The sequence below is a fragment of the Chiloscyllium punctatum genome, chromosome 5, assembly GCF_047496795.1.
Source record: "Chiloscyllium punctatum isolate Juve2018m chromosome 5, sChiPun1.3, whole genome shotgun sequence".
Classification (NCBI taxonomy): Eukaryota; Metazoa; Chordata; class Chondrichthyes; order Orectolobiformes; family Hemiscylliidae; genus Chiloscyllium; species Chiloscyllium punctatum.
This window is the reverse complement of record NC_092743.1, coordinates 65,444,041-65,462,190: the sequence shown is the minus strand read 5'-3', so window position 1 is coordinate 65,462,190 and position 18,150 is coordinate 65,444,041. Positions and strand designations below refer to the sequence as shown.

Here is an 18,150-nt window from a genome sequence, read left to right as displayed (position 1 = left end):
AGAGTAGAAGACTGTGGTGCTGGAAAAGCACAGCCAGTCAGTAGCATCTGAACAGCAGAAGAGTCGACGTTTCAAGCATAAAGTCTTCATCAGGAATGAGGGGGTGGCCCAAGGGGACTGTGACATAAATGGGAGAAAGGGGGGCTGCGGGGAAGGTAGCTGGGAGTGCAATAGGTAGATGAAGATGAGGATGAAGGTCGGAGAGGAGGGTGGAGTGGATAGATGGGAAGGAAGATGGAAGTTCAAGAGCGTAGTGCCGAGTTGGAAGGTTGGATCTGGGATTAGGTGGGGGTAGGGGAAATGAGGAAACTGATGAAATCCACATTGATTCCAAGGCAGAAGATGAGGCATTCTTCCTCCAGGCATCGGGTGTCTAGAATTCGGTGGTGGAGGAAGCCCAGGACCTGCATGTCCTTGACGGTGTGGGAGGGGGAGTTAAAGTGTTCACCACAGGGTTGTTTAGTGAGTGTGTCCCAGAGATGTTCTCTGAAATATTCTGCAAGTTGGCATCCTGTCTCCCCAGTGTACAGGAGACCACATCAAGAGCAATGGACACAGTAGATGGTGTGTGTGGAAGAACAGGTAAATCTCTGTCAGATGTGGAAGGATCCTTTGGGGCCTTGGAAGAAAGTGAGGGGGGAGGTGTGGGCTTTCCACTTCTTGCAGTGGCAGGCAAGGTGCCAGGAGTGGAAGATGGGTTGGTGGGGGGGTGCGGTGTGGACCTAACAAGGGAGTCCAGATGGGATTTAAGGATGGTGTGTTGCCTTCCTGGTGCTAGAGTGAAAGACATCGCGGACAGAGTGCAGGACATCCTCAAGGACAAGGGTGAAGAGCCCGAGGTGGTGGTACACGTCGGCACAAATGATGTCGGGAAGAAGAGGAGGAACATACTACAGCGAGACTTCGGAGATCTAGGAAGAAGGCTAAAAAGCAGGACGTCCAAGGTGGTTATCTCCAGTTTGCTTCCAGTTCCTCGGGCTAGTGTGGCCAGAAACCGGGAGATAATGGACTTGAACGTGTGGTTGGGGAACTGGTGCAGGAAGCAAGGTTTCAAGTTCTTGGATCACTGGGGTATATTTTATGGTAACCATAAATTCTACAAGAGAGACGGCTTGCACCTTAATAGATCAGGGATCAGCATTCTGGCAGGCAGGTTTTCTGCTGCAACACCGCTACATTTAAACTAAGTAGCGGGGGGGAGGGGACAAGCTGGATGTTTAAAAAGGAAATTGAAGGGGTAGTTAGAACAAGAGAAGTCAAGAAAGACAACTGTATCAAGGAGGCAGAAAACTGGAAAAGGCATCATGCTGTAAAGTTGAGTGAAATAAGGGTTGAGGGGAAGGGTGAGAGCAGTAACAAATTAAAAATTCTATATATGAATGCACGAAGCATTAGACACAAGGTGGATGAGCTTGAGGTTCTTTTGGAAATTGGCAGATACGATATTGTGGGGATAACTGAGACGTGGCTTCATGGGGACAGGGCCTGGGAAATGAATATTCAAGGCTACACGTGCTATCGTAAGGACAGACTGACGGGCAGAGGGGGTGGGGTGGCCTTGTTGGTAAGGGAGGATATTCAGTCCCTTGCGCGGGGGGACCTAGAGTCAGGGGATGTAGAGTCAGTGTGGATAGAGCTTCGAAACACTAAGGGTAAAAAGACCCTCATGGGAGTCATCTACAAGCCCCCAAACAGTAGTCTGGATGTCGGATGTAAGTTGAATCAGGAGCTGAAATTGGCTTGTCGCAAAGATGTTACTACAGTTGTTATGGGGGATTTTAACATGCAGGTAGACTGGGAGAATCAGGATGGTATCGGGCCTCAAGAAAGAGACTTTGTGGAGTGCCTCAGAGATGGATTTTTAGAGCAGCTGGTGCTGGAGCCGACCAGGGATAAGGCAATTCTGGATCTGGTATTGTGTAACGAACCAGAATTGGTCAGTGACCTCGAAGTGAAGGAGCCATTGGGAAGTAGTGACCATAATACAATAAGCTTCAATCTGCAATTTGAGAGGGAGTGGGTACAATCGGAAGTGACAATATTTCAGTTGAATAAAGGGAAATATGGAGCTATGAGGGAGCAACTGGCCAAAGTTCAATGGTGCAATACCTTAACAGGGAAGACCGTGGAGGAACAATGGCGGATATTTCTGTGTATAATGCAGAAGTTGCAGGATCAGTTCATTCCTAAAAGGAAGAAAGATCCCAGGAGGAGACATGGGCGGCCGTGGCTGACGAGGGAAGTAAAGAAACATATAAAGTTAAAAGAGAAAAAGTATAACTTAGCGAAGATAAGTGGGAAAACTGAGGACTGGGAAGCTTTTAAAGAACAACAGAGGATTAGTAAGAAGGAAATACGCAGAGAAAAAATGAGGTACGAAGGTAAACTGGCCAAGAATATAAAGGAGGATAGTAAAAGCTTTTTTAGGTATGTCCAAGGCAAAAAAATGGTTAGGACAAAAATTGGGCCCTTGAAGACAGAAACAGGGGAATATATTACTGGGAACAAAGAAATGGCAGAGGAATTAAATGGGTACTTCAGATCTGTGTTCACTGGGGAAGACACAAGCAATCTCCCTGAGGTAACAGTGGCTGAAGGACCTGAACTTAAGGGAATTTATATTTGCCAGGATTTGGTGTTGGAGAGACTGTTAGGTCTGAAGGTTGATAAGTCTCCGGGACCTGATGGCCTGCATCCCAGGGTACTGAAGGAGGTGGCTCGGGAAATCGTGGATGCGCTGGTGATTATTTTCCAGAGTTCAATAGAATCGGGGTCAGTTCCTGAGGATTGGAGGGCGGCTAATGTTGTGCCACTTTTTAAGAAGGGTGGGCGGGAGAAAGCAGGAAATTATAGACCAGTTAGTCTGACCTCAGTGGTGGGAAAGATGCTGGAGTCTATTATAAAAGATGAAATTACGGCACATCTGGATAATAGTAACAGGATAGGACAGAGTCAGCATGGATTTATGAAGGGGAAATCATGCTTGACTAATCTTCTTGAATTTTTTGAGGATGTAACTCGGAAGATGGACGAGGGAGATCCAGTGGATGTAGTGTACCTGGACTTTCAGAAAGCTTTTGATAAAGTCCCACACAAGAGGTTAGTGAGTAAAATTAGGGCGCACGGTATTGGGGGCAAAGTACTAGATTGGATAGAGAATTGGTTGGCTAATAGGAAACAAAGGGTAGTGATTAACGGCTCCATTTCGGAATGGCAGGCAGTGACCAGTGGGGTACCGCAGGGATCCGTGCTGGGACCGCAGCTTTTTACAATATATGTAAATGATATAGAAGATGGTATCAGCAATAACATTAGCAAATTTGCTGATGATACAAAGCTGGGTGGTAGGGTGAAATGTGATGAGGATGTTAGGAGATTACAGGGTGACCTGGACAAGTTAGGTGAGTGGGCAGATGCATGGCAGATGCAGTTTAATGTGGATAAATGTCTGGTTATCCACTTTGGTGGCAAGAACAGGAAGGCAGATTACTACCTCAATGGTATCAAATTAGGTAAAGGGGCTGTTCAGAGAGATCTGGGTGTTCTTGTCCACCAGTCAATGAAGGCAAGCATGCAGGTACAGCAGGTCGTGAAGAAGGCTAATAGCATGCTGGCCTTCATAACAAGAGGAATTGAGTATAGAAGTAAAGAGGTGCTTCTGCAGCTGTACAGGGCCCTGGTGAGACCACACCTGGAGTACTGTGTACAGTTCTGGTCTCCAAATTTGAGGAAAGACATTCTGGCTATTGAGGGAGTGCAGCGTAGGTTCACAAGGTCAATTCCTGGAATGGCAGGATTGCCTTACACGGAAAGACTGAAGCGACTGGGCTTGTATACCCTTGAGTTTAGAAGACTGAGAGGGGATCTGATTGAAACGTATAGTTTTATGAAAGGATTGGACACTCTGGCAGGAGGAAACATATTTCCGCTGATGGGGGAGTGCCGAACCAGAGGACACAACTTAAAAATACGGGGTAGACCATTTAGGACAGAGATGAGGAGAAACTACTTCACCCAGAGAGTGGTGGCTGTGTGGAATGCTCTGCCCCAGAGGGCAGTGGAGGCCCAGTCTCTGGATTCATTTAAGAAAGAATTGAATAGAGCTCTTAAAGATAGTGGAGTCAAGGGTTATGGAGATAAGGCTAGAACAGGATACTGATTGGGAATGATCAGCCATGATCATATTGAATGGCGGTGCAGGCTCGAAGGGCTGAATGGCCTACTCCTGCATCTATTGTCTATTGTCTATTGTCTATTGAGTCGCAGAGAGAATGGTCTCTCTGGAATGCAGATAGGGGTAGGGAGGGAAAATATCCTTGGTGGTGGAGTCTGTTTGTGGGTGACAGAAATAGCACAGGATGATGCGATGTATCCAGAGGTTGGTGGGGTGGAAGGTGAGGACTAGGGCAGAAATGACTGTCAAAAAGAGTCATAGTTTTAAGGTGATTGGAGGAATGTATAGGAGAGATGTCAGAGGTAGGTTCTTTACGCAGAGAGTGGGTGCAAGAAATGCACTCCCAGCGGTGGTAATAGAGTCGGAGACATTAAGGACATTTAAGCAACTGCTGGAAAGCACATGGATGGCAGAAAATTGAGAGGTGTGTATGTTAGGTTGATCTTAGAATAAGATAAAAGCTCGGCACAACACTGTGGGCTGAAGGGCCTATACTGTTCTATGTTCTACTAGGTGAAAAGCAGTAACACATACAGGAACCAATTTATTCAATGCATTCCAATTTTCCACAGCAATATTTTGTCAATTTTACAAATAACCTGGCAATACCTGAATTAGTTATAATTAACAAACTGGAGACTAACCACTAAGACAGTACATTCACCATAATGACAATCTTGCTAACAAAGATACAATCAGGCCAGCAAGCAAAGCTGCAAGACTGCTTTTTGGATTTAAATAAGAATAACTTTGAAGAAATAAAGGAATTGTTGGAAATAGATGGGAAAAATTTATTTAGCAAATCTATGGGAGATCAGTCGACCCCATTACAAATAGATAGTGCAAGTGGCCAGTACTCAGGGATCAATGGTAGGCTGCATCTTTAAATTTCCTGAAGAAGGGCTTATGCCTGAAACGTCAATTCTCCTGCTCCTTGAATGCTGTCTGGCCTGCTGTGTTTTTCCAGCATCACATTTTTCAACTCTGCATCTTTAAAGTGACTTGTTGTTACAAATTGATATTGAGCAAGGAGATATAGTTAACTGCAGACAGCAGATAACTAGAAAAGTATAGTTCTAAGGAGCAGTCACATTGGACTCTGTGTTAACTGCTTCTCTGTCCACAGATAGTATCAGACCTTTTGGGTATCTGCAACACTTTATTTTTATTTCAGGTCTCCTGCATTAGCAGTAATTTGATTTTAACTGATAATAGATGTCCGATCATAAAATGAGTTGGTAGAGTGATAGTGGGCCCAGTTGAATATAATCAAGAATTAGGATGTAGTGAATGGCAGATTAGAGTATTATCAATGTGCAAAATTATTGGGAAGAATGCTGGCAGGTGGGACTAGATTGGGTTGGGATATCTGGTCGGCATGGACAACTTGGACCAAAGGGTCTGTTTCCGTCCTGTATATCTCTATGATTCTAGCAGACAAGCAGAGACATTTTAAGGATCCAGGACAGGTATTGAAATCATTTAAAAAATCTGCACTTGGAATTTGGAAAATTGATCATAAAAAAACTTCAAGGCTAATCAAGAAATTAATCTATGAGAATAATATGAAGACAGATACAAATTGCAATTACTTACCTGAATTCAACTCTTTTACCAAAGATGACATTGTGTTTGTAATGGAATCTGCTGCCACCAGCAGGTCATTTCTCAAATTTCTCCTGGAGCCTACAGATACAAATCAACACAAGGATAATGTCATGCAATTCAATTTCTGTATCTTTCATACTGTTATATTTGCCTTTTTAAAATAAACATTTCTGCTAAAACATTAATTCATTGAATTTTTGGTACAAAATGAGGAGCTCCGCAATTCATTCTACTCCCCTGTCCTTTATCCATCACCCTAAAAATGTTTGCCCTTCAGGTATTTATGTAATTCTCTTTTGAATGCTATCACTGAGTCCATTTCATCACCCCTTCAAGCATTGCATTCCATATTCAGAATAATACTGTTCAACAAAACAAAGCATCGTCACCTCACATCTGGTTTTTTTGCCAATCACCTGGAGTGCCTTCAAGTCACCACTCCTTCTGCAATTGGACAAGTGTGGAGGGTAAAACTGGACTGGTACTTAAAAGTTGGTGCAGGGAGCAACAACAATTAATTGTACAACATAGCAGAGAAATGATCCAAGGATCTCAGATGCAAGATTGGAGATCTTGGTGCCAGAGGCAGGCAGGAGCAAATGAGCACTCCAAAGAAAGTTTGAACAGGCAAGGCCAGATCAATGATAGCAGTCTGAATTGTATCTTCACATCTGTTTGATCACCTTTAGATGCTAACAATCTCTATTAAATATGACTTTCACCACACATTTACAACCTAATCTTTGGACTGTGGGAGGAAACTGAAATATCTGGAGGAAACCGATGTAGCAATGGGGAGATGGGCAAACTCCACACAGAGAGTCAGTCAAGGCTGGAATCAAACCTTGGGCTGTGTCGCTGTGAGGCAGAAGTGCTAACTACTGAGCCATCATGCCGTTCTATTTTTATTAATATGTAATAAAAAGAGCAGTGGCATCTCTGTATATCCCTCGAGTTAGAGAAATTATCATTGATCACTACAGTCTATTTTTCATTCTTTAGCAAAATCTGCATCCTAAGTTGCCATTGTTCATTCAATCCTATGGGCTTAATTTTTTCTAACAGATCTATTTATCTGACTTGTAAAACATGTATCTATTCAAAGTCTATTTGCATAACATGAATTAATGCGAGGTAGTGCATTTTGGAAAAGCAAATCATGGCAGGACTTATATAATTAATGGTAAGGTCCTGGGGAGTGTTGCTGAACAAGGAGTAATTGGAGTGCAGGTTCATTGTTCCTTGAATGTAGAGTCACAAGTAGGTAGGATAGTGAAGAATACATTTGGTATGCTTTCCTTTATTGGTCAGAGCATGGAATATAGGAGTTGGGAGGTCATGTTGCGGCTGTACAGTCAGGGTACTTTTTGTTAGGCAACATTTGGAATATTGAGTGCAATTCTGGTCTCCTTCCTATCAAAATGATGTTGTGAAACCTGAAAGCGTTCAGAAAAGATTTACAAGGATGTTGCCAGGGTTGGAGGGTTTGACCTCAGAAGACGCTGAATATGCTGGGGCTGTTTTCCCTGAAGCGTCAGAGGCTGAGAGGTTTAAAAATTGTGAGGGGCATGGATAGGATAAAGAGGCAAAGCCTTTTCCTGGGGTGGGTCCAAACTAGAGGGTATAAGCTTAATGTGAGAGGTGAAAGATATAAAAGGGACCTAAGGGGCAACTTTTTCATGCAGTGGGTGGTGTGTGTATGTAATGAGCTGCCAGAGGAAGTAGTGGAGGCTGGTACAATTACAACATTTAAAAGGCATCTGGATGGGTATATGAATGGGAAGGGTTTTGAGGGACTGGGGCCAAGTGCTGGCCAATGGGACTAGATTAGGTTAGGATATCTGGACGAGTTGGACCGAATGGTCTGTTTCTGTGCTCTACATCTCTAACTCTAACTCTATACTATCAAAAAACTTTTTCAAGTCAAACAAACACATTTTTCCATGAACATATCTGAAGTGATTTTCAAGTGTCAATTAACTTTGTTCTTAATTATGTGTCTGACATGTTCCCTCTATTTACATTAGATTGACCGAATTATAATTCAGTGTTTTCTCCCTCAGACTTCTTAAAAACACAGCTGTAAAAATTATAATCCTCCAATCCTCTGGCACCAACTCCATTATCATGGCATAATTGAAAGATATGAGTAGGGCCTCAGCAATTTCCACCTTTTCATTTTTTTAGTAACATACAATGTATCCCATCCTGACTGAGATACATTTACAGTTTGAGGATTGCCAACCTTCTGTGTCCTTTCTCTCTATTTCTATTCTATCCAATATCACTACTGCCCCCTCCTTTATTTGTAACATTAGCAGGATCCTTTCCTCTACTGAAAATACTCACTTAGTATCTCAGCCATGTCTTTAGTCTCTGCAAGAAGATCTCCTTCTAGACCAGTAATTTGCTCAACCATACCTTTGACTCTCGTTTTTCCATTTACATGTTTATAAAATACCATGACTTTTATTGAAAATGTATCAGATGAAAATCCATTCTCACATTCTGCATTTGCCCTTTTCTTCCTCTTGTGACTTCTATTCTGAACTTTATGTATTTGGCTTGATACTCCACTGTATTATTAACTTTACAATTGTATCTCACCTTTTCTTGCCTTATTTCAACCTTCAGTCATCCATGGATTTCTAGCTTTGGTTGTTTATCCTCAACCATGCTGCTTCTTAAGAATGCGACTGAACCAATGGAACATTCATGTCCTTGGACAAAGTGGGGCTGGTGGTGTTGGGAAGCAACATTTTTAAGAAGTTTGTTGACGAGAAGTGAGTGTCACTGGCAAGGCCAGAATTTGTGGCCTATTCCTAATTGTCCTCAAGGTGAAGATTAACAACCTTCTTGACAGCTGCCATCCATTTGGTGTTGGTACACCACAATGCTATTAGGGAGGGAATTCCTGGACTTTAACCCAGCAACAATGAAGAAATGGCAATGTAACTGTCAGGATGCTGCATATCTTGGAAGGCAACTTGTACGTGGTCATTTTTCCATGTATTTTCTTGTTTCCATAGAATACAGTGTGGAAACAGCTCCTTTGGCCCAAAAAGTCCACACTGACCCTCCGAAGAGTAATCCACCCAGACCCAATGTCCCTACCCTATATTTACCCCTGACTCATGCACCTAACCTACACATCCCTGAACACCATGGACAATTTAGCACAGCCAATTCACATCTTTGGACTGTGGGAAGAAAGCGGAGCACCCAGAAGAAACCCATGCAGACACAGGGAAAATGTGCAAACTCCACACAGACAGTAGCCTAAGGCCGGAATTTAACCAGGGTCTCTGGGGCTGTGAGACAGCAGTGCTAACCACTCTTTTAGTTGGTAGGGGACAAGGGTTTGGAATGTACTACTGAAGGCGCATGGTGAATTACTGCAGCGCATTTGTAGATGAAACAAAATTGCAGCTACTGTGCATTAATATTGAAGGAAGCGAATGTTTAAAGTAGTGGTTGGCATTGTACTTCTTGAGTGTAATTAGAGCTGCCCTTCAGTTGATTAGCTCTAAAGCCAAGAGAAACCCCTGGTGCCACATTAAAGCAGGTCATAAAAGAGAAACTTAACTCCTTCTCTTATCACCTTTTTGGTCCCTGTAAGAACAACTTGTCTCGCTGTTATTAGTGAGAAAGAAGAAATCATTTCTCAAATTTCTCTGGTTAGTTTTTGAGGGATATGGCAAAGTTCTAAGTAGGCTTTAGATCTCCAATTAGCATACAGAGGCCACCTAACATTTGGTTCAGTATGGCTCTGGAGCCACTTGGAAGTTGTTAGATGTTAATTTGACCCTGGTGCACTTCTGATCTGGGAAAAAAGGAACTGTATTGAGGTGCAGAAAAGTGAACCAGGAAATTGATCACCCTATGCATTGCGACTTTCTGAACAGATGCAAAAGAACCAAATTCTCTCTAATATGTACTTTTTTTTTAACATTACTTCTGAGAATGACTCACTTTGTGCAAATGCTTCCTGGACATCTCCTCCAACCCCTGTCAGTGAATCCTGAGGTGTATGGGTTGGAGTTGAGCAGGCAGAGGTTGATCTGATAGGCATTGGTATAGGAACAGACCGGCTAATTGTGTGACTTGGTGAAGAGCGAGGGGATCCTGCCCCCTGAGTCTGAAAACAATAAAAAAACATTATGTTAATACATATATATATCTATTTTACATAAGTCATATTTTGTGTAACACTGCAATACTACTTTCTGAGGAGACAGTCAGGACTGCAGATGCTGGAGATCAGAGTCGAAGAAGTGTGGTGCTAGAAAAGCACAGCCAGTCAGGCAGCATCCGAGGAGCAGGAGAGTCGACGTTTCAAGCATAAGCTCTTCACCAGGAATGAGGGGGTGTCCCAAGGGATCTGAGAGATAAACGGGAGGGGGTGGTGGGACTGGAGAGAAGGTAGCTGGGAATGCGACAGGCAGATTAGGGTGAGGGTGAAGGTGATTGGTGGAGAGGAGGGTGGAGCAGATAGGTGGGAGGGAAAATGGACAGGTAGGACAGTGCAAGATGGTGGTGCTGAGTTGGAAGGTTGGATCTGGGATAAGTTGGGGGAGGGGAAATTAGGAAACAGATGAAATCCACATTGATCGTATGTGGTTGGAGGGTCCCAAGGTGGAAGGTGTGGCATTCTTCCTCCAGGCGTCGGGTGGCTAGAGTTTAGCAATGGAGAAGGTCCAGGACTTGCATGTCCTTGCCGGAGTGGGAGGGGAGTTAAAGTGTTCAGCCACAGGGCAGTGGGGTTGCTTAAAGTGTGAGTCCCAGAGATGTTCTCCGAAACATTTCACAAGTTGGCGTCCTGTATCCTTAGTGCAGAGGAGACTACATCGAGACCTGGAGTATCTCAGACACCTCCCTCCCCTTTCTGGATCTCCCCATCTCCATTTCCAGCGACCGGCTCAACACAGACTTCTACTTCACACCCACTGATTCCCACAGCTTTCTGGACTACAGCTTCTCCCAACCTGCCTCCTGTAAAAATGCTATCCCTTATTCCAAATTATTCCGCCTCTGTCGCATCTGCTCCCAGGAGGACCAATTCCATCAGAGAACATCCCAGATGACCTCCTCCTTCAAAGACTGCAATTTCCCCTCCCACATGGCCGATGATGCCCTCCAGCACATCTCCTCTACTTCTCACACCTCCACCCTTGAACCCCACCCCTCCAATTGCAACAAGGACAGAACCTTCCCCCTGTCCTCACCATCCTCACCCGGTCCAACCTCTGGATACAACGTATCATCCTCCGCCATTTCCTCTACCTACAAACATATCCCACCACCAGGGATATATTTCCTTCCCCACCCCTATCTACGTTCCAGAGAGACCATTCCCTCTGTGACTCCCTTATTAGGTCCATGCCCACCAATAATCCACCCTCCACTCCCTGAACCTTCCCCTGCCACTGCAAGAAGTGTAAAACCTGCACTAACACCTCCCACCCCACCTCAGTCCAAGGCCCCAAAGGATTCTTTCACATCTGACATAGATTTACCTGTCCTTCCACACACGTCATTTACTGTGTCCATTGTTCTTGATGTAGTCTCCTCTATACTGGGGAGACAGGACGTTTCAGAGAACATCTCTGCGACACATGCACTAAGCAACCTCATTGCCCCATGGCCAAACACTTTAACTCCCCATCCGCTCCACCAAGGACATGCAAGTCCTGGGCCTCCTCCACTGCCAAGACTCTAGCCACTTGACTCATGGAGGAAGAATGCCTCATCTTCCGCCTTGGGGCCCTCCAACCACATGGGATCAATGTCAATTGCACAGTTTCATCATTTCCCTTCCCCCCACCTTATCCTAGATCCAACCTTCCAACTCAGCAACGCCTTCTTGAGCTGTCCTACCCTGCCCATCTTCCTTTTCACCTATCCACTCCACCCTCATCTCTGACCTATCACTTTCACCCCATCTTAGCTACCTATCACATTTCCAGCTACCTTCCCCACAGCCCCACACCCTCTCTTCTATTCATCTCTCAGTCCCCTTGGGCCATCCCCACATTCCTGATGAAGAGTTAAATGTTAGAAAAGTCAACTCTCCTGCTCCTCGGATGCTGCCTGACAGGCCGTGCTTTTCCAGCACCACACTCTTCAAAACTACTTTCTGAGCCGGTTTCACGAGAAGCAGGAATATCCCTTTGTTATGAGCATACATTATAAGTTCAGTAAATTGATCTTTCTAATTGTTTTTAAATTGACTTACTTTAAAACTGGAGAATGAAAACAATGTATTTAGTTACTCAGTGATTCATCAGCAGTCCAGTTCAGTCATGCAATACAAGCCAGTGTAAAAAATATTTCACAATACACAGTTTGTATTTTCAACCTTTAAGCACAAAGATACTTCCTTTGACTCTTCCTTCTATTTCTAAATCAGTGTTTATGGTGATCGTGTGTCTACAATAGCATTAGATAGAAAATTCCAGGATTTTGATCCAATCTGAGGACAAATGATGCATGTTGATGGGAAGGTAACAAAAGTGATTTGAAGGCGATGTTACTCCTAGGATGGCTGCTGTTTTCTTCATACTGGTGGAGGTCATGATGATCTAGGATGTGCAGATTGAGTAAACCTGGCAGTGCAATCTGTAGATTGTGCATACTGCCGCATATTGCTAGACAGAATGGCCATTAAATCAAATAGAGTGCCAGTTAAGTAATCTATTTTGTCACACATAGTGTTCAGTTTCTGAGTATTGTTGCAGGTGCATTCAGATTAGTTGCAAGTATTCTCTCACACTCCTGATTTAAGCCATGCAGATATTTAGGAGGATTTGAGGGATCAGAAGCTCGACTTCTGATCCCTCAAATCCGTTAGTCTTGCTTTTGTAATGAACATTTTGATATGGCTGGTGTTAATAAACTCTGGTTAATGGCAACCCCAATACTACCCTCAGGTAATTATGGAGAAATTTGGCAATGGTAGCACATAGGGACACCCTATTTCCAATTTGAGGGATTTGTACCAAGTTTCACCTTGGCACTACAAAAACTGCCACAAAAAGTTCAAACCAGTGAAGGTAAGGTAGTACAAAGGCACTTTCAGCTTTGAATCCTTAGTCATCTTCGGTATCAATGCTAAATCTTTAACATTTGCACAAGTAACCTTTCATAATTCACTCTAGTTAAAGGTCTACTCACTCACTCCCTTGTAATATGTCGAGACAGAGGTCCAAGAACAGCTCCAGAGTTCATCAAAGAAAACCTAGCAATGAACTTTCACAGCTGACTGATTGTGAAAGTACAAGTATCTCTAGCAATTGGAATTAGGTCCAAGAAAAACAACAAAAGTCAAATTTCACAGCTGACCTTGGAGAGACCACAATATTGGAACAGTTCACAGCTGGGAGTGAGTAGTGATTCAATAATCAGCTAAATGTTTGTTTTTATGACTTATAAAATGTATACATCTTGATTTTTTTCTTGTATATCTACCATAGTGAGTAGGGTGAGGGTTTTTTTTATGTTTTAATGAGATCTGTTCCATGTAAATATAAAATATAGGTATTAAGTTGCAGATCGTTCTACTATAATGCAATAGTTATGTTCCTCTACAACCTCCGCTGTAGAAAATCGCACTATGGAAAACCACGATAGAAAATCGCTACACTCGTTCAATAGAACATTTGCGTTATCCAAACAAAGTCCACAATTTGTCAATCATGTTATAGCCAATTTGTGCTGATGAAACATATGTTGTATCAGAATGACCCATAGCCTCGAACAGTGTTCTTAGAGCAGTAAGACTGTGATATTTTCGGGGTCTGCAGATTAAGGTGCAGAGATGGCCTTTGATAGAGTGATGTGCTCTCCCTGTCAACCAGGGAGAATTTCAATGTTCCTGTTAATTGTGTCTGCACGAAGTGTGTTTGGTTGCAAATTCTATCAGATCACATAGATCAGTTGGAATGGCAGTTAAAGACAATGAGGAATTTATAGGAATCACGGAGTGTGTTGGATGACAGTTTCAGGAAAGTAGAAAAACCGCAGATAAAGTTAATGGGTTACCTCGAGAAAAGGTAGGAGAGGGAAGCAAGTAGTGCAGGAGTCTTCAAACAAGTATGCAGTTTTGGAAAATATAGGAGTGATGGACTCTCAGGGGAATGTAGCACTGACAGCCACGTTTCTGGTACTGAGACTGGCTCAAGTAACGAGGTTCCAAGTGATCAATTATAAGAGGGGACTCTCTAGTCAGAGGTACAGACAGACATTTCTGCAGACGCTTCCCTCATGCCAGGGTCACGGATGTCTCAGAGAGGGTGCAGCACATTCTCAAAAGGAGAGAGTGATCAACATGAGATCATTGCACACATTGGTACCAATGACATATGAAGTTGACAAGGTTCTGAAGAGAGAAATAGGAAATCAGGCAAAACTGGTGTTAAAAAGTAGGTCCTTAAGAGTAGTAATGTCTAAATTACTTCCAAAGCCATGTGCTAGTGAGAGTAGAAATAGGAGGACATAGCAGATTAATGCATGGCTGAGGAGCTGGTGCAGAGGGCAGGGATTCACATTTTTGGATCATTGGAATTTCTTCTGGGGTAGAAGTGACCTATTATAAGGGGGATGGTTTGCGCCTGAATTTGAAGAGAACAAGAGTTCTGGCAGGGAGATTTGCTAGTGATACTCAGGAGGCTTTAAACTAATGGGGGTGTTGTGGGCACAGAGAGTGGTAGAGACTGGTACAGTTGAGAAGAGGAGCAAGTGATATAGTCAAGGCAGAAAACTGGTAGCTTAATGTTCCAGGGTATTGATTCTATAGGAAGGGGGACGAGAGAGGAGAGGGAGTGGTGTTTTTGGCTACGGGTAATGTTACAGCTGTAAGTAGGGATGATATTCCTGGAATTACATCCAGTGAAGTTATTTGGATGGAACAAAGAACTAAGAAAGGGATAATCACCTTATTGGGATTATACAATAAGACTCTTAGGAAAGTGAGAAGCAAATTTGAAATATCTCAGACATGGGTAAGAATGATAGGGTTGTAACAGGAGGGGATTTTAATTTTCCAAAAATAGTCTGGAGCTGCCACTGTGTTAAAGGCTTGGGTGGAGAGAAATTTGTTAAGTGTGTACAAGAAAAGTTTCTTATTCAGCATATGGATGAAACTACGAGAGAAGGAGCAAAACTTAACCTTCTCTTGGGAAAGAAGGCTGGTCAAGTGGCTGAGGTGTCAGTGGGGGAGCACTGATTGGGCCAGTGACCATAAATCCATTAGTTTTTAAATAGTAATGGAAAAGGATAGACCTGATCTAAAAGTTAAAAGTTCTAAATTGGAGTAAGGCCAATTTTGATGGTATTAGTCAAGAACTTAAAATCCAAGGCTGGCAGATGGAGGGAATGCTGGGTGACTAGAGAAATTGAGGCTCCGGTCAAAAAGAAAGGAGGCTAATGCCAGGTATAGACAGCTGGGATCAAGTGAATCCCTCAATGAGTATAAGGGCAGTGGAAGGATACTCAAGAGGGAAATCAGGAGGGCAAAAAGGGAACATGAGATAGCTTTGGAAAATAATTTTGAGGAGAATCCAAAGAGATTCTATAAATATAAAGAGTAACTACGGTGAGAATAGGGCCTCTCAAAGATCAACAAGGTCATCTACTTCTGGAGATGGGTGAGATACTAAATGAGTATTTCTTGTCAGTATTTACTGGAGAGAAGAATATGCAGGATTTGGACAAATAAACTACGATATATTGAAAAGTGTCCATAATACATGGATGAAGTGCATAAAGATGGATAAATCCCCAGGACCTGATCAGGTGTATCCCAGAATATTGTGCAAAGCTAGGGAAGTGATTGTTGGGCCCTGCTTTGAGTTATTTGCATCATTAATAGCCACTGGTGAGGAGCTTGAGGATTGGAGGGTGGCTAATGTGGTGTCATTATTTAAGAAAGTAGTAAGGAAAAGCCAGGGAAATGAAGACTGGTGAGCCTGACATCAGTGGCGTGTACATTCTTGGACAGAATTCAGAGGGACAGGATCCACACGTATTTGGAAAGGCAAGGATTGATTAGGTGTCGTCAGCATAGTTTTTGTGCATGGGAAATAGTGTCTCACTGACTTGATTGAGATTTTTGAAGAAGTAATGAAGAAGATTGATGAAGGCAGATCAGTGGATGTTGACTATATGGACTTCAGCAAGATGTTTGACAAGGTTCTGCATGGCAGACCTGGTTAGCAAGGTTAGATCACATGGAATCCAGGGAGAGCTAACCATTTAGATACAAAATTGTCTTGGAAGTAAGAGACAGAGGATGATGGTAGAGGATGGTTTGTCAGATTGGAGCCTGCGACCAGTGGTGTGCCACAAGGCTTGGTGCTGAGTCCACTGCTTTTTGTCATTTACATAAATGATTTGGATGTGAATATAGCAGGTATGGTTAGTAAGTTTGCAGATGGATGAGTTGGACTGAGGGGTCTGTTTCTATGCTATACATTTCTATGATTCTGTGACAACAAAATGGATGGTGCAGTGGACAGTGAAGAAGGTTATCTCAGAGCACCTTGATCAGATAGACAAATCAGCCGAGGAATGGCAGATGGGAGTTTAATTTAGATGAATATGAGGTATTATATTTTGGTAAGGCAAATCATGGCAAGACTTATATACTTAATGGAAGGGTCCTGGGGAATATTATCAAACAAAGAGACCTTGGGGTACAGGTTCATAGTTCCTTGAAGTTGGAGTCACAGGTAGACCAGATGGGGAAGAAAGTATTTGGTACACTGGCCTTTATTATTCAGTGCATTGAGTATTGGAGTTGGGGTGTCATGTTGCCGCTGTAGAGGACTTTGGTTAGGCCACTTTAGGAATACTGTGTTCAGTTCTGGTCTCCCTGTTATAAGAAAGATGTTATTAAACTTGAAAGGGAGCAGAAAACATTTACAAGGATGTTGCTGTGGTTGGAGAGTTTGAGAAATAGGGAGAGGCTGAATAGGATGGGGCTACTTTCCCTAGAGCGTCAGAGGCTGATGTACCTTAGAGGTTTGTAAAAACATGACATCTTTTTTTCCAGGATAGGGGAGTCCAAAACTAGCAGCCACAGGTTTAAGGTGAGAGGGGAAAGATATAAAAGGGATCCAAGGGGCAATGTTTTCATGCAGAGGGTGTTGTGTGTAAAGAATGAGCTGCCAGAGGAAGTGGTGAAGGCTGGTACAATTATAGCATTTAAAAGGCATTTTGTATGGTAGATGAATCGGAAAGGTTTAGAGAGATATGGGCCAAATGCTGGCAAATGGAACTAGGTTAATTTAGGATATCTAGTCATAAGTTCATAAGCTATAGGAGCAGGATTAGGCTCTTCAGCCCAATGAGTCTGCTCCACCATTCGATCATGGCCGAAATGCTCCACATCTCTATTTTTCTGCCTTCTCTCCATGTCCCTCCAATCCATTACCAATTAAAAATCTGTCTAACTCCCCCTTAAATTTACTCATTGTCCAAGCATCCACTGCACTTTGTGGTAGAAAATTCCACAGATTCACAATCCTTTGGGAAAAATAGTTTCTCCTCAACACACTATTTTAAATTCGCTACCCCTTAACCTAAGGCCCCCTTAACCCCTTAACCTCTCATCCTAGAATGCCCCACAAGAGGAAGCATCTGCTTCATGTTTAATTTATCCATACCTTTAATCATCTTGAATATCTCAATTTAATCTGTGTTCATTCTTGTAAATTCCAGAGAGTATAGACCTAAACTGTTCAAGCTTTTCTCATACAACAAACCCCTCAGTTCTGGGATCGATGTAGTGAATCCCCTGTGAACTGCCTCTAACGCCAGTTCATCGTTTCTCAAATAAGGGGACTAAAACTGTGCACAATACTCCAGGTGTGGTCTCACCATTACCTTGCATAGTTGCAACAATACTTCCTTACCATTATATTCTATTCCTATAGCTATAAAAGCCAACATTCCATTTCTGTTTTTATTATTTTATTACCTGCTGTACCTGCATGCTAGTTTTCTGTGTACACCTAGATCCCTCTGCACTGAAAATGTGTTGCTGGAAAAGCGCAGCAGGTCAGGCAGCACTCAAGGAGCAGGAAAATCGACGTTTTGTGCATGAGCCCTCCTTCAGGCTCATGCCTGAAACGTCAATTCTCCTGCTCCTTGGATGCTGCCTGACCTGCTGCGCTTTTCCAGCAACACATTTTTAGCTCTGATCTCCAGCATCTGCAGTCCTCACTTTCTCCTAGATCCCTCAGCACCAGAGCACCCTGAGATCTCTCCCCATTAAGATAAAAAGTCACCTTCTCATTTTTTCAACCCAAATGCATGACCTCGCACTTATCCACATTAAACTCCATCTGCCACATTTTGGCCCACTTGCC

At 43.1% G+C, this 18,150-nt stretch overlaps 1 protein-coding gene across 19 annotated transcripts in view; it reads right to left on the bottom strand.

The window, feature by feature from the left end:
• The window catches only part of dtna (dystrobrevin, alpha), a 302,593-nt gene that overhangs the window by 23,268 nt on the left and 261,175 nt on the right, over window positions 1-18,150 (bottom strand). For all 19 annotated transcript variants that reach the window (XM_072570467.1, XM_072570465.1, XM_072570463.1 and 16 more), the window contains 2 exons: window positions 9,755-9,920; window positions 5,771-5,860 (listed from right to left, as the gene is read on the bottom strand). In XM_072570467.1, coding sequence (XP_072426568.1) covers window positions 5,771-5,860; window positions 9,755-9,920 — 256 coding nt within the window. The remainder of the gene's footprint in view (window positions 1-5,770; window positions 5,861-9,754; window positions 9,921-18,150) is intronic.